Source organism: Eutrigla gurnardus, assembly GCF_963514095.1.
Source record: "Eutrigla gurnardus genome assembly, chromosome: 3".
Taxonomy (NCBI): domain Eukaryota; kingdom Metazoa; phylum Chordata; class Actinopteri; order Perciformes; family Triglidae; genus Eutrigla; species Eutrigla gurnardus.
Genome location: NC_139917.1, coordinates 16556329 through 16569337, shown reverse-complemented (window position 1 = coordinate 16569337; position 13009 = coordinate 16556329). Strand labels below are relative to the sequence as shown.

Genomic DNA, 13009 nt, shown 5'->3' with positions numbered 1-13009 from the left:
CTGACTTGCATTTTTCTTCTTCTTTTTTCTAAGTACCAAGAAGTTTGTTTTTTCATGTTTCACCACACAAATCATATCAGGCATGAGTAACATATATTGCAAGATCAGGTGACATAAACTTGTGACATCATCTCTAATAGACTGAGATTTTATTTGATCTATATCAAATCTGCGATTTTAATTTGTTTTAAGATGGTTCAGATCGATGTTTTAGGAACACGTTCTCCGTCGTCAGAGCTTATCACTACATAAATGTTTGGTTTTTGTAATTAAACCAAATCACTTTTGGTGGAAAGGCCCTTTCAACGTGTAGCAGCCAGCTCTTTCTCTGAATCTCACCTGCACACACACACACACATCTGATATAGTATCTCTATACATTAACTTGACTGCCTTATGTGCACCAAGCAAAACCTTTACGACCATTTAATCGACAAAGACAGATAATCACTTTTCTTTCGTTAATGTCAGTAAAGGAATCTGACTCCACGGATGTTGAACGGATTTTGAGGGCTTTTGGGTCAGTTGTCTCTTGATTGGACGAGCAGATGCAGACATGACTACCTCTATGTGAGTCTTCATTGCTATCCACAGTGACCGAGATCCAGTCTGAGGTGTTTCTACCTGTGTACATATACAGAGCTGCATGCTGGCAGCAGGAACCTGGATTCTGGACTAGCACTTCAACCACAATTTGTTTTACTAAACATCCCTCCGTTGTTTTATTTTGGTTTTATGCCTTTACTAAGTATTATTTGGCAGAGGAAACATATTTGTCTGCTTGGATGTAAATACTGAACTTAAGCGATGCCGCCCCATTGTAAAACAGTTATCCTGAAACCAACTACCTGCAGAGAGCTACTTTGCAAGTGACTGAAGAAGACGGTGTTTAGTGATGTTCTGTATGTACATACATCTTTTTAATCGTAATAAACTGATAAATATTTACAAATTTATGAAGTGTCTATATGTCAGTTTCACTAAGCAGTTAATGCGTATTTTTCTAATGTAAGAAGACAATTTCGTGATTTAAAACACAAGCAGCGATAATATTTTAGAGAAATCTAAAAGTTATGTTGTCATTTTTTTTCCATTTGTCTTTTGTTTTCCTTTTGAGAAAGTATTCTGACATTTACTGGCAGCCTGAAAAAAATGATTGTCGAAGCTTTCTCAAAAAATTCCAAGAACAGATTCAACGTTTCGGTGAAATTCATAGGTTGCTGTCCTCATATTTTGATCACAGAGCATGAAATTATTTTACTACACTTATAATTTGAATGAAATCCAGATATTTGCCAAGGACGTTCCCTATAGTGTTGAAATGTAACGGTCTGTGTGTTACTGAGCTGCACAATCCAGTTAATGCCATTGTTTACGTTGCCTCGCGTCTCCCACAACAATCATTCATATCCAAATCAGTTTCACATCAACTCAATCAGGGTCACTCACAAAAATGTACAGAAGCTGAACATATAAACATATTTCAAACGTTTGTGTAGCCATCGGTGTGCATGCAGGGTAGCTGGAAATACGCTCAAACTTCTTCCTCTTTAGGCGTACCACCGACCCGTGTCAGAGCAGAACTGGACTTGCTTGAGGTTTTTGAAGACATTAATCTGAGGTCTCTTCAGTTCTAACCGAAGATGTCCTGTCTGTATTATATATGCAGTATTCATATCAGTTTGTTATCATTTAGAGCAAAGGTGTTGAGATTTGCATTGTGGTGCATGGTCACCCCAAAACTTTGCTGTTCTCTTTTCAAACCTGATGACAGATCATATTCAACCATTTATTTTTCTCAATCAGGCAATAATCCTGTTTCAGTCAATTATTTAGGTTTCCATGATTATTTGAATGATTAAATACAGGATATGGAATGAAAGATAGTATGAAGAGCAGTGGGCCACAGTTATATTTTAGATCATATTTATTCTTGTTTTTATTGTCTCTCTGCTCTAGTCCAACACCGCCCCCCGCTGGTGATTTACAATATTAATATTATTAGAGCTGCTTGCATTTCTCTAGTACTAAGAGCTTTGCCAGCTACAGGAGCATGAAGATTGTAACACAATTATCTCAAAGTCTAATGTCTATCGTCTTACTGCCTAGTTTCACTTTAACTGTGTACATCTGCGGATTTATTACCCCCGTTCGTCTGGCCCTTATCACTAAAGGGGCTCTTCGGGACATCACCAGTATAAACAAAAGTAGATACATTGGAATAAACCCTGAGCCCCTCAAGTCACCTTCCTATAAATTGTCAACCCATAATTGTCCCACGGAGTCGTCCTCCTGAAACCGGGAGGCTCTTGCAGGAGATGGCGGGTGTCACTGTATCCTTGCACTTGGCACCCTCATGCATCAACAAGCGCCACGACAAACTGCTGTTTACCCCAAAACAGTCAGCGAGACAGTCCAGTGGCTGCTGCTTATTCTACCAGCGCGGAAAGTCGGGATTATCAGGCTGATCTGAGCGCCATCTCATCATTGGTTGGCGCTTTGATTGTTCACTCAGTTTAAAGGCCTTTTACACATTTCTCAGATGCTTTGTCATCATTGGCAAGTCAAGTGGCTATCAAAAAGCCCATTATTGTTTATTTACAAAGTGTCAATGTCAATTACAGATTTTTGAAAGGCCAGATCAATAAGGGGTCGGTTGACACGGTCCGTTTCAGAGTGAGCAGCTTGAGTGAGTGAGTCCTGCTCAAGGGCCGGTCAGCCATGGAAAGCAACACTCCTAAGAAATTACACTCTTACCCACCCGGGCACATGTATTGACTGGCAACCCATATATTGCAATCATATTGCATGTAAAGGTTTCAGAATTAACAATAAAAAATGTAATTTAAAATGGTATTATTACATTGCCTTATATTACATTGAGGCTACTTTAACAAAGACCAAACTGAGTTCCTCATTTAAAATGTTTGCATGTTTGACATGTCAGATTGACAGACTGTACATAGATTCAACAATTCATTATACTTGATTAATTGGAAAAGTGCCAATTGAACACTTACATATTTTCCTGATTCCTAATTAGAAGCTAATTATTATTTTGAAAAAGAAGTCATGATAAAGTGGACTATTTAAAGTATGTCGAAAACAGTCAAACATACAATACTTAAACAAGTTATAGTATTGTATATTGAAAAAAGTCATGAATAAGTCATAGTATAGCATGTTGAAAAAAAGTCATGAATAAGTCATAGTAGCATGTCGAAAAAGTCATCGTATGTTGAAAAAGTCTAAAAAAAAGTCCTAAAAACGACCACTAAAATATGTTGACACGAGTCATTGTAAAGTTGATTTACCCCAAAAAGTCTTCATTTTCATGTGGAGTCCTATATGTTCAGTGATTAGGATTCCTAGTTTACACCCAGGTGGCCTGGGTTCGACTCCCAGTATGGGAACATGTTTCATAGTATAGCATGTTGAAAAATGTCATACTCTAGCATGTCAAACATAGTTATAGTATTGTATGTAAAAAAAGTCATGAAAAAACGTCTGAGGCCCAGAGAAGCAGATAACACTTGCCCCTATGGGTTAGCATTGGAGCTATTCTGGAAGGCTGCCAGGCAGGTACACATCTCGGGCTAGGTCAAGTCCATTTTTGTCAGGTTGTTTGCTTCTAATAAGTCGGGATGACCCTGGGGACAACGAAAATGGGGCCACAATGACCGGATTTCTCCTTTAAGTGCGCTGCAGCAGCCAGAGTTTCATTTTCAGCTGGCTGACAACAACACACGGCGTGTCTCTAGTAGAGGTGGTAAATCCAAGTCTGTGTGCTGACTCATGGATCTCTGGGTCAATCACCAAACTGATCCGGGTGACTTGAGTCACTTGAGTCAGTGCCACCCCGAGTATACAAATCCTACAGACAGATTCTGGGCACCAAGCCTGTGACATTGTAGGGGGAAAAAAAGAAAAAAAGACCATTATTCAGAAAAACATGTTTTGAATACATGTTCATGGAACATGTATTCAAAACATGCACTACAATGACAAGAAATCTCATAATATGTATGAAAAGTAAGGAAGAGGGCATAGGCTGATTTGTTCATACTATAGTATGTTTGAAAAAAGTCATACAATAGCATCTCCCTAAAGTCATGAAAAAAGTCATAGTATAGGATGTCCACAAAAGTCATAGTATATGTTTAAATAAGTCATGAAAAAGTCTATCATGTCTAAAAAAAGTCCTAAAAAATGTAATAGTGTAGTATGCCTAAAAAAGGTCTAGTATACCATGTATACCATGTTGAAAAAAATCATGAAAGAAATCATAGTATAGTATATCGAAAAAAGACGTATGTAAAAAAGCACGTTAAAAAAAGTGATATAGTACTCTATAAACTGTATTGTGCTCCATAGGATGCTTGGTGTCCTTCGACTCAGTAGCTTCTCCTCTTTCATGTGACTACAAACATGGCTGCACCGCGGATGGATTTACGATGATATAAATTATTGATTTATTCTTGTCCCACGTGTTAAATTAGCCCCAAAAAGTTAAAAACCCATTTCTAACCATTAATATTTGCAGTAAAATACACGTTTGGCCTTGTTTTATGGACATTAGGGTCCAAACTTTGAGCATCAGTTGAAAAGAAACACCATTGTCCCGTTTTTTAATTATAATATGGCTGTAGTGTGTTCGGCGGTTAGGAGGCCGATAGGGCAGGACGGGTTAATGGCAAACAAACAGTACAGACTAGAAATGAAAATTTCACCACACCTAGTGTATTTGGAGGATGTAAACAGGGTGCAGTTTGTTTTTCACAGACGTGACGTAGGCTACACATCATTTTGACAGCTACAGATCATCGAGTTAAACAGCCCCTGGCTATGACATCAGGTAAATATTTGCCTTGTTGCAAATGACTTCAATTGTTACGCTGAATTGAACAAACTCACACCATGCTATGCTCTTCAGCTGTTTGTTAATAGGGCGGGAACATTTTGCTTTACAAAATATATTTGTATTGTATATGGGAAACAAAAACGTTACAATTGACCCCAGCTGCCCTTGGTCTGTAAACTGCACATTTAAGGTAATCTTAGGGCCAACGAATGAGGAAATACACACAGAGGGAAGATATTTTTAAAACTTAGACCTGCTCCCAATTTACATCTGTAAACATCAAAGCTGATGAAGCAGATATCTAGGATTCCTCAACTAGACCCCGAGAGTGATCACTGATTCACTGATGTGATCCCAAATTCACAAGCTGAGCATCAGCTTTTGATGGAGGCGTGTGAGGTCAAGCTCCTCCTAAAAAAGGAAGTGTGGCCAGACGATGTTATCCTGTTACTGTAACACTTTAATTGAACGCTCAAATACTAAATGTGACAACTTTGACAAGTATGGTGGCTGAGGAGGAACAAGACATTACAGAATCACAGAGGGAGAGCGAGGGCGGCTCACAGTCTGGATATCGGACCGGTCTGAAACTGATTAATGAACAATATGAACAGCTTCATGTAACAATATGCAAAGAGTGAATAGCTGTATTGAACACATTGGTTTCCCAACAAAGTTTGCTGAGCTATAGGATAATATTGACACTGTTAGCCTGAGGCCTGTAGCCCTACTACGAAGCAGGATTTGGGCTTAGCGAGGTAACCTTAGGGTTAACCCCGGGTTTTCCGTCCTACGACGCTGGTTCACTTCTTACCGGGGTAAGGTAACTTACGCTGCAGAGCTAACAGCTTATGTTCCTGATAAGGTGGAGAAAAACACCAGCTTACTGACCAATCAGCTCTCTTGGTGGATAAAAAGAAGAAGCTTGGTGGATCGTGAGAGGGTGTCTTAGGAGAACTAGAGTGTTCAGAGACCGGCAAAACCCCTTTTCTTTCCCTGACAATGTTTTATATGAGAGATACACATTCTCATCAGAGGGAAAGACTTTTCTGTGTCATCGTACAGCCTTCTGACCACTTTGAATTATGTTTTTATATTTATTTGATTTGCTCCAGGTCTGTTTTACACCGATTGCACCTGAAAGAATTAGCCTGATATTGTCATAAACCACGACATAAAAATACATCTCAGCAAAACATTCATTTGTTTAAAGTTATATTTTTGGCCTTTTATTGCGGGAGGACAGCGTGAGAGTTAAAGGGACGCCATGCTTTAAAAGAGGGCCACATGGTAGAATCGAACCTGGGACCGCTGCAGTGAGTAACTCTACCACTGAGCTATCAGCACAGTTAAAACATTTATATAATCAATTAGATCTAGTAGTGATCTTATGATGGGGCAGTCATATTATACAACTATTATTACTATTAATGCGACTTACGAATTCACACAGTTGGTGAGTTTTTACCAGCTGTCCTTCCTGCATTTGGCAGATGAAACTGTTGCTTTTTGCCTGTATTATATTAACGTCTTCATATTTCTTTAATTTTTCCGTAAGATTATGGTTTGCTCCTCGTACATAAAATATGCCTCTCTGCTGCCGTAGACTGATCTGATGCTGCAAACGCCGCCTCTTTCATGTGCACGCGCTCATAGCTGGAAAGGGAAACCCTGGGTTAAGTTAACAAGTTGATAACCAGCATCATGTGACCACTTATCTCTGATTGCCTTTGTTAGGATTATTTAAGCTGGATAACTGAAAGATACCCTGGTATGTTGAACTTGCTTCGTAGTATAGGCCTCTGGTCTGGAGAAGGCTAGCTCTACAGGATAAATCTCCATGGTAATTTATGCCATAACATATGCACATGCTTTCGTGCAACCGGATAACAGATAATTTAAACCAGGATGACTGGGAAATCCAGACTTAATCCCTTATCTAGAGTCTGTGCAATAGCCCCCAGATGTGTGATGTGAAGCTTAAAAACGGTGGCTGAATAAATTAAGTTTGTCGAAAGTAATGAAGCGCCTCTGTTGATGTCCACGTGGTGTGGCTCTTGCTGCTGCTTAGCAACGGAGTCTAGCAGCTGCGCTGCAAAAAATATCTGTCCCAACAGGTCCTTTAAGTTGAATGTGTGTGTAATTGTTTTCACTTCACCATCTTAATAATAGTTTTACAACAAATACTGTCATCTCAGTGTTTGAAAAAGGAAGAAAATAAATCAATTTTTTCTAAATTATATTAAATTAATTAATATTTTTTTTATGGAAATAAAGATGAAGCCGAGGTTGTAAAGAGATGAGAATTAAACCAACCATATAAATCAGGCTTTACCTGATCAATGTGATAACAAAGTGGAACACTTTATGGACGAATGCCCAGATATAATATGGTCAACTGCAAAACACGTGATAATGTGTTAGTTATAGACTAGACTACTTCCACGTTATCTTAAATACACCATACAGCTTTACCCCCTCTCACATCTGAAATAAAGACCCTGCATGTTCTCCTCGATTCATTTCTCTAATGCACTTTCATTTTTATTTGGATTTGGGGGGAAGTTTTACTCCAATGTAAGTGTGTTCTCTGTCTAGGATTCTCCATTTTTATTTTTAATGTGTTTTCTCTCAAGGACTTTGAAGGTTCGATATAAAAAAGCCTTATTTTTTCTCCTTATTATTATTGTTGTTTTGCACATAATGATGCTGTTTTCCTGCAATACCTTCACTGGTGTTATTATCTGCGGCGTCACGCGCTGTCGGACCCATCACGTCCGTCCGTGTTGACACTGTGAACGCGCGGTGACCCGCGCGGAGCGGGACACTTTTTGCAGCGTGCGGGCTATAAAGAGAGGGAGTGGCGCACTGGTTAACAGTGAGAAGAGAGAGTCCGCACGCAGACGGCAGCACGGCAGCGCCCGGGATAACATGATTAACGCTCTATTAGGTCCGCGACCGAGCACCGCTGGATGCAGCACAGGGATCACAGTGTGGGGAGAGAGAGGAGACTTCACCCGCCACATGGATCTTATTCGCGTCCTACTGATCTGCTTAAAGAAGTTACCCACTGACAGCTTTTTAAATGTCCGAGCGTCTCTGGCACTGGCGTTGCTGCCTCAGGTGAGATTATTTCCTACTTTATATTATTCGTGTTAATGCCTTTCGGGGGGGAGGGGAGGGGGTAATAATAATACAAAGTATTCCACAAATGATTGAAAAAGTGTCAAATAGCACTGATGTCTGATTTTTACTTTTGTCGCCTCGTGTTTCCAGATGATCTGAGAGCCTTATAAATGATAAGAGCTTCTCCGTGAGGAGACACGATGAAAGAGAAAAATCCTGGGAAGCCTCCGAGGAGTGATTCAGTCCCTTCGTTTCACAGCCCTGCAGTGGGCTACTAGCTCTCTCCTTCCTGGTGATGATATTTGCTAACCTCAGGTGAACTCACTTAGGAAGTGGGCCAATCTGCTCCAATGGCAGTCAACGAGACCAACCACACTCTTCCAGACGTGGCCCCTTACAGCCTCCAGATCTCCCTGCCGCTCACTGTGCTGGTGGCGATCATGATCCTGCTGACGGTGTTTGGCAATGTGCTGGTGGTCATAGCTGTGTTTACAAGCCGGGCCCTGAAGGCCCCGCAGAACTTATTCCTGGTGTCTCTGGCTTCGGCGGACATTTTGGTGGCTACCCTTGTGATGCCTTTTTCCTTGGCCAATGAGCTCATGGGATACTGGTACTTTGGCGAGGTGTGGTGTGAGATATATCTGGCACTTGATGTCCTTTTCTGCACCGCCTCTATCGCCCACCTCTGTGCCATCAGCTTAGACCGCTATTGGTCCATCACACAGGCCATCGAGTACAACCTGAAGAGGACACCACGACGCATCAAGTGCATCATCTTCATTGTGTGGGTCATCGCGGCGGTTATCTCCTTCCCTCCTCTAATCACCATGGAGAAAGAAAACAGCGTGGAGGAGCCCGTGTGTAAGATCAATAATGATAAGTGGTACGTCATCTCCTCCTGCATCGGCTCCTTCTTCCTCCCCTGCGTCATCATGGTCCTGGTGTATGTGCGGATCTACCAGATCGCCAAAAAGAGGACACGGGCGCCACCGGGGGACAGGAAGCGGAAGGAGATGCTGAAGACGGCCACTGTCGGCGCCGCCAACCAAGAGGGGAACGACGTGGGAGCAGGCGACGCAGAGGACCGCCTCTGCCACGAGAAGCTGAACGGCGAGAGGGACATCGAGCTGAAGGAAGGAGTGGGAGGAGAGGGAGGAGCAGATGAGGAGAAGGGAGAGGAGAACGGGGTGGACCTGGAGGAGTCGTCCTCCTCTGACCACAAAGTGAACAATCCCTGCTCGATCAAAAAGAAAGCGGCCAAAGGCAAAACCAAACTGTGCCAAATCAAGCCGGGGGACGATGGCGTCCAAAAGAGGGTGCCGAGCACCAAGGGCAGCCGCTGGAAGGGCCGACAGAATCGAGAGAAACGCTTCACCTTCGTCTTGGCCGTGGTTATTGGCGTGTTTGTCGTCTGCTGGTTTCCCTTTTTCTTCACATACATGCTGATGACGCTGTGCGAGTCCTGCCTGGTGCCCAACACACTGTTCAAGTTCTTCTTCTGGTTTGGCTATTGCAACAGTGCACTGAACCCCATCATCTACACCATCTTCAACAATGACTTTAGGAGGTCGTTCAAAAAGATATTGTGCAGGAGGGACACTAGAAGATATGTATGATGGACTCAGTCTGTATGTACATACGTTTATTATATTTCAAATCAAATATAAAACACATAGACCGTTGTGCATGGGTCACTGGCTTGTACGCTCTCGGTGTAACTGCTTGGAAAGGCTTTCCCTGGATGAGCTTTACGTGCAGCATCTTTTCAAAAAGAATCCAACGCCTACAGACCGATCATACAGAGAGGTCTAAAACAGAACACAACACCACAGTGAAAACAGGTTTTTGTTGTTAATGTTCTTTTTTATTTTTTCATTAATGAAGCCAACATAGTGAAGTCATAAAATGTGTTGTACTTTAAACCTGTCTGAATACGTGTCTCTATTTCCGTTGTTATTGATACAGTATTGTGCCATTTTGTATAATAAATCAAATCAAATCATCATATTATGATGATAAAGATGACGACGATGGTTAGGATGATGATGAGGTGATGATGACGTGTGGGATAAATGCTGGCTCTTTATACAATAAAACCCATTTCCTGAATTGGTCTCAAGGCTGCACACACACACACACACACACACACACACACACACACACACACACACACACACACACACACACACACACACACACACACACACACAGATTTGAGTCTGAATTTGCTGGCATTAAGAGAGAGTTCCCAAAATGCAAAGCTGTTTTACCCGTGATCCTGAAGGTGTGAACATGTTGGGACCAGGAGGGGGAACCCATAAATCCTCTCGCGCAGTAAATTATAGACATCCAGTTACTTTCTGGCAGAAAAGTTCAAATTCACCGGTCTGCTGAATCTGACCTTTGCATGAGATTAACAAGGAGCTCAGTTCTTACAGTTAACGAGCCCGATTGGAATACGTGCAAATGTTCTTTGGTCCTGGGATTAATTGTGGAGGTCTGCAATCTCAGACTCCCAAAATGAAATCACTTGTTTCATTTCTTTATTTTTTTTAATCATACAAGTGTGTGTGTTGCATAGGCTGTTTATGAATCACTTGTGGATGATGAATAGGACGGTAATCCTGGCACGGGAAGAGGAGAAGTAACGGTTCATTTGCTGCTTTGTGTTACCACAGTATGCATCATTAAGTGAAGACACAGAGCCTGTCAAACGAGAACCTGACTGACTGACTCCTCTCTCGCTCTCTCTCTAGTAAGTATAATAGATTGGTGAACAAAGCAAAAGAGTGACAGTCGTCTGTGCAGAGAATACAGAGTATATCAATTTCCCAGCGGAGCGAGTGTAAGTAAATGTATTCCTATTCAGCCAAGAAGGCAGGTGAACAGCGCTGTCCTCAGAAAGCTAAATGGTTCATCTGGGAGCCTCTCTCTCAGTATGTCGGCACCTCTTCCACAAAGGCTGGCGTGCGCTCATATTAGGCCCGTGGAGTGCTTTCCCAGCACGTTTACAGAATGTGTACGTGTTCCAGTCTGTGAGAAAGAGGGAGAGGGCGTGTGAGAGTGTGCAAGTGTGTTTGCAGTGCATAAACACACGGGGCGAACTCCCACAGGACAGACAAGCTCGCAATCGTGCTGCTGCTCTACACTGTGTTTTTTTTTTTTGGGTGGGGGGGAATCCTAGATTACATACTTACCGTGCCCCTCAATTCCCAGAAGGTGACATTTCATAATCTTGTGTACACAAGATATTATCTTTTTTTTATTTACCATGGACAGGTGCATATTCATTTAAATTTCTACCAGAGTTAGCTCATGAGCTAATTTTCATCTGTAGTCCCTGGGCAGGTTATTACAAATAAGTGGCCTAAGGTTATCAAAGCAATGCTTCAGCAAGCAATACACAATAATACAAAATAAATGACAAAAGTAGCAGATATGTAAAAACAATTAAGAGTTTGTATCAACAGTGCCAGAGTGCCACAGTGATGGGGTTGGTTTGCTTTAAGCCATCTCTTAAGTTTCTGTTTAAATGTAAGGTAATTAGTGCTCTCTCTTGATGAAATAGGAAGACTGTTCCAGTAGTGGGTAGCTCAGACTGAGAAGACTTGCTAAGTCTGGATTGTACAACACCTTCCCCGGTGGTAGATGCCCTCGTTAACCTTGTTGCCCTCGTTGCCCTGCTGCTACTATCCCTCCACATTATGAACTGACTCAGGCTGGGAGCTGCAAGCCCATGCAGCACCTGAGAGTGGAGGCAAGCATCTGCAGCATGTGTTTAAATGTATCAAAGCTAAATAAATAGCACTTTTTTAGTTTTATAATTTACTTTTCCCCTACAAGATTAAAAAAGATCACATTTGGGACTTCAGGGGCGCCATAGCAGCCAGCATGAATAAGAAGAAAGGTGTCTTATTGATGTTCAGTCTTCAAAAGACCCTAAATTCTGAGTCTAAAAGCCTTCGTTTTCATACCTGCACTTCTTAGTCAGGTTAGATTAGACTGCAGACCAAATTAACCACACCGACATGTTTGAGGGGTGTTGCTCTTGGTCCGTTCCCAAAATAATTCTTGAGTGGATCGTTTGTGGTAGGAACACAATTGCACCAATTTGAGGCGCAATTCCAGCACAACAAGCGCGTAAAAACATGGAACAGTATTAACAAACAGGGCACACTTGGGTAAAATCACAGATTGCCTGCCACATGAGCTGAAAGAGGCAGGTTGCGCTTTCAATATGTGCTCGTGGGAGGGTCCTGGAGAAAGTGGGAGGGTCCTGGGGAAAGTGGGAGTTCTCTGCAAAATGATGGGAGGATAAGTGTTAAGTGCGGCTAATCATATATTTGCCGGTATTTACAAAAACTTTACAAAGGAGTGCTCCCACCTCTAATCTTCGGATGTGGATGTCTCAGGTCTGGATGTCTCAGCTCTGGATGTCTCAGGCCTGGATGTCTCAGGTCTGGTTGTCTCAGGTCTGGATGTCTCAGGTCTGGATGTCTCAGGCCTGGATGTCTCAGGTCTGGATGTCTCAGGCCTGGATGTCTCAGGTCTGGTTGTCTCAGGTCTGGATGTCTCAGGCCTGGATGTCTCAGGTCTGGTTGTCTCAGGTCTGGTTGTCTCAGGTCTGGATGTCTCAGGTCTGATTGTCTCAGGTCTGGATGTCTCAGGTCTGGATGTCTCAGGCCTGGATGTCTCAGGTCTGGTTGTCTTAGGTCTGGTTGTCTCAGGTCTGGATGTCTCAGGTCTGATTGTCTCAGCTCTGGATGTCTCAGCTCTGGTTGTCTCAGGTCTGGATGTCTCAGCTCTGGTTGTCTCAGGTCTGGATGTCTCAGGTCTGGATGTCTTATGTCTGGATGTCTCTGGTCTGGATGTCTCAGGTCTGGTTGTCTCAGGTCTGGATGTCTCAGGTCTGGATGTCTCTGGTCTGGATGTCTCAGGTCTGGATGTCTCAGGCCTGGATGTCTCAGCTCTGGTTGTCTCAGGTCTGGATGTCTCTGGTCTGGTTGTCTCAGGTCTGGTTGT

The 13009-nt window shown here is 42.4% G+C and overlaps 1 protein-coding gene across 1 annotated transcript; it reads left to right on the top strand.

The window, feature by feature from the left end:
- The first annotated feature begins 7755 nt into the window (after positions 1-7755).
- adra2a (adrenoceptor alpha 2A) lies at positions 7756-10096 on the top strand. Its single transcript, XM_084005707.1, has 2 exons — positions 7756-7984; positions 8138-10096. Exon 2 carries the CDS (start codon positions 8338-8340, stop codon positions 9601-9603), a length of 1266 nt encoding a protein of 421 aa, XP_083861833.1. The 5' UTR covers positions 7756-7984; positions 8138-8337; the 3' UTR covers positions 9604-10096.
- The last annotated feature ends 2913 nt before the right edge of the window (positions 10097-13009 follow it).

Excerpts from the sequence above, each read along its gene's own strand:
- adra2a (XM_084005707.1), top strand. The coding sequence starts at position 8,338 with ATGGCAGTCAACGAGACCAACCACACTCTTCCAGACGTGGCCCCTTAC.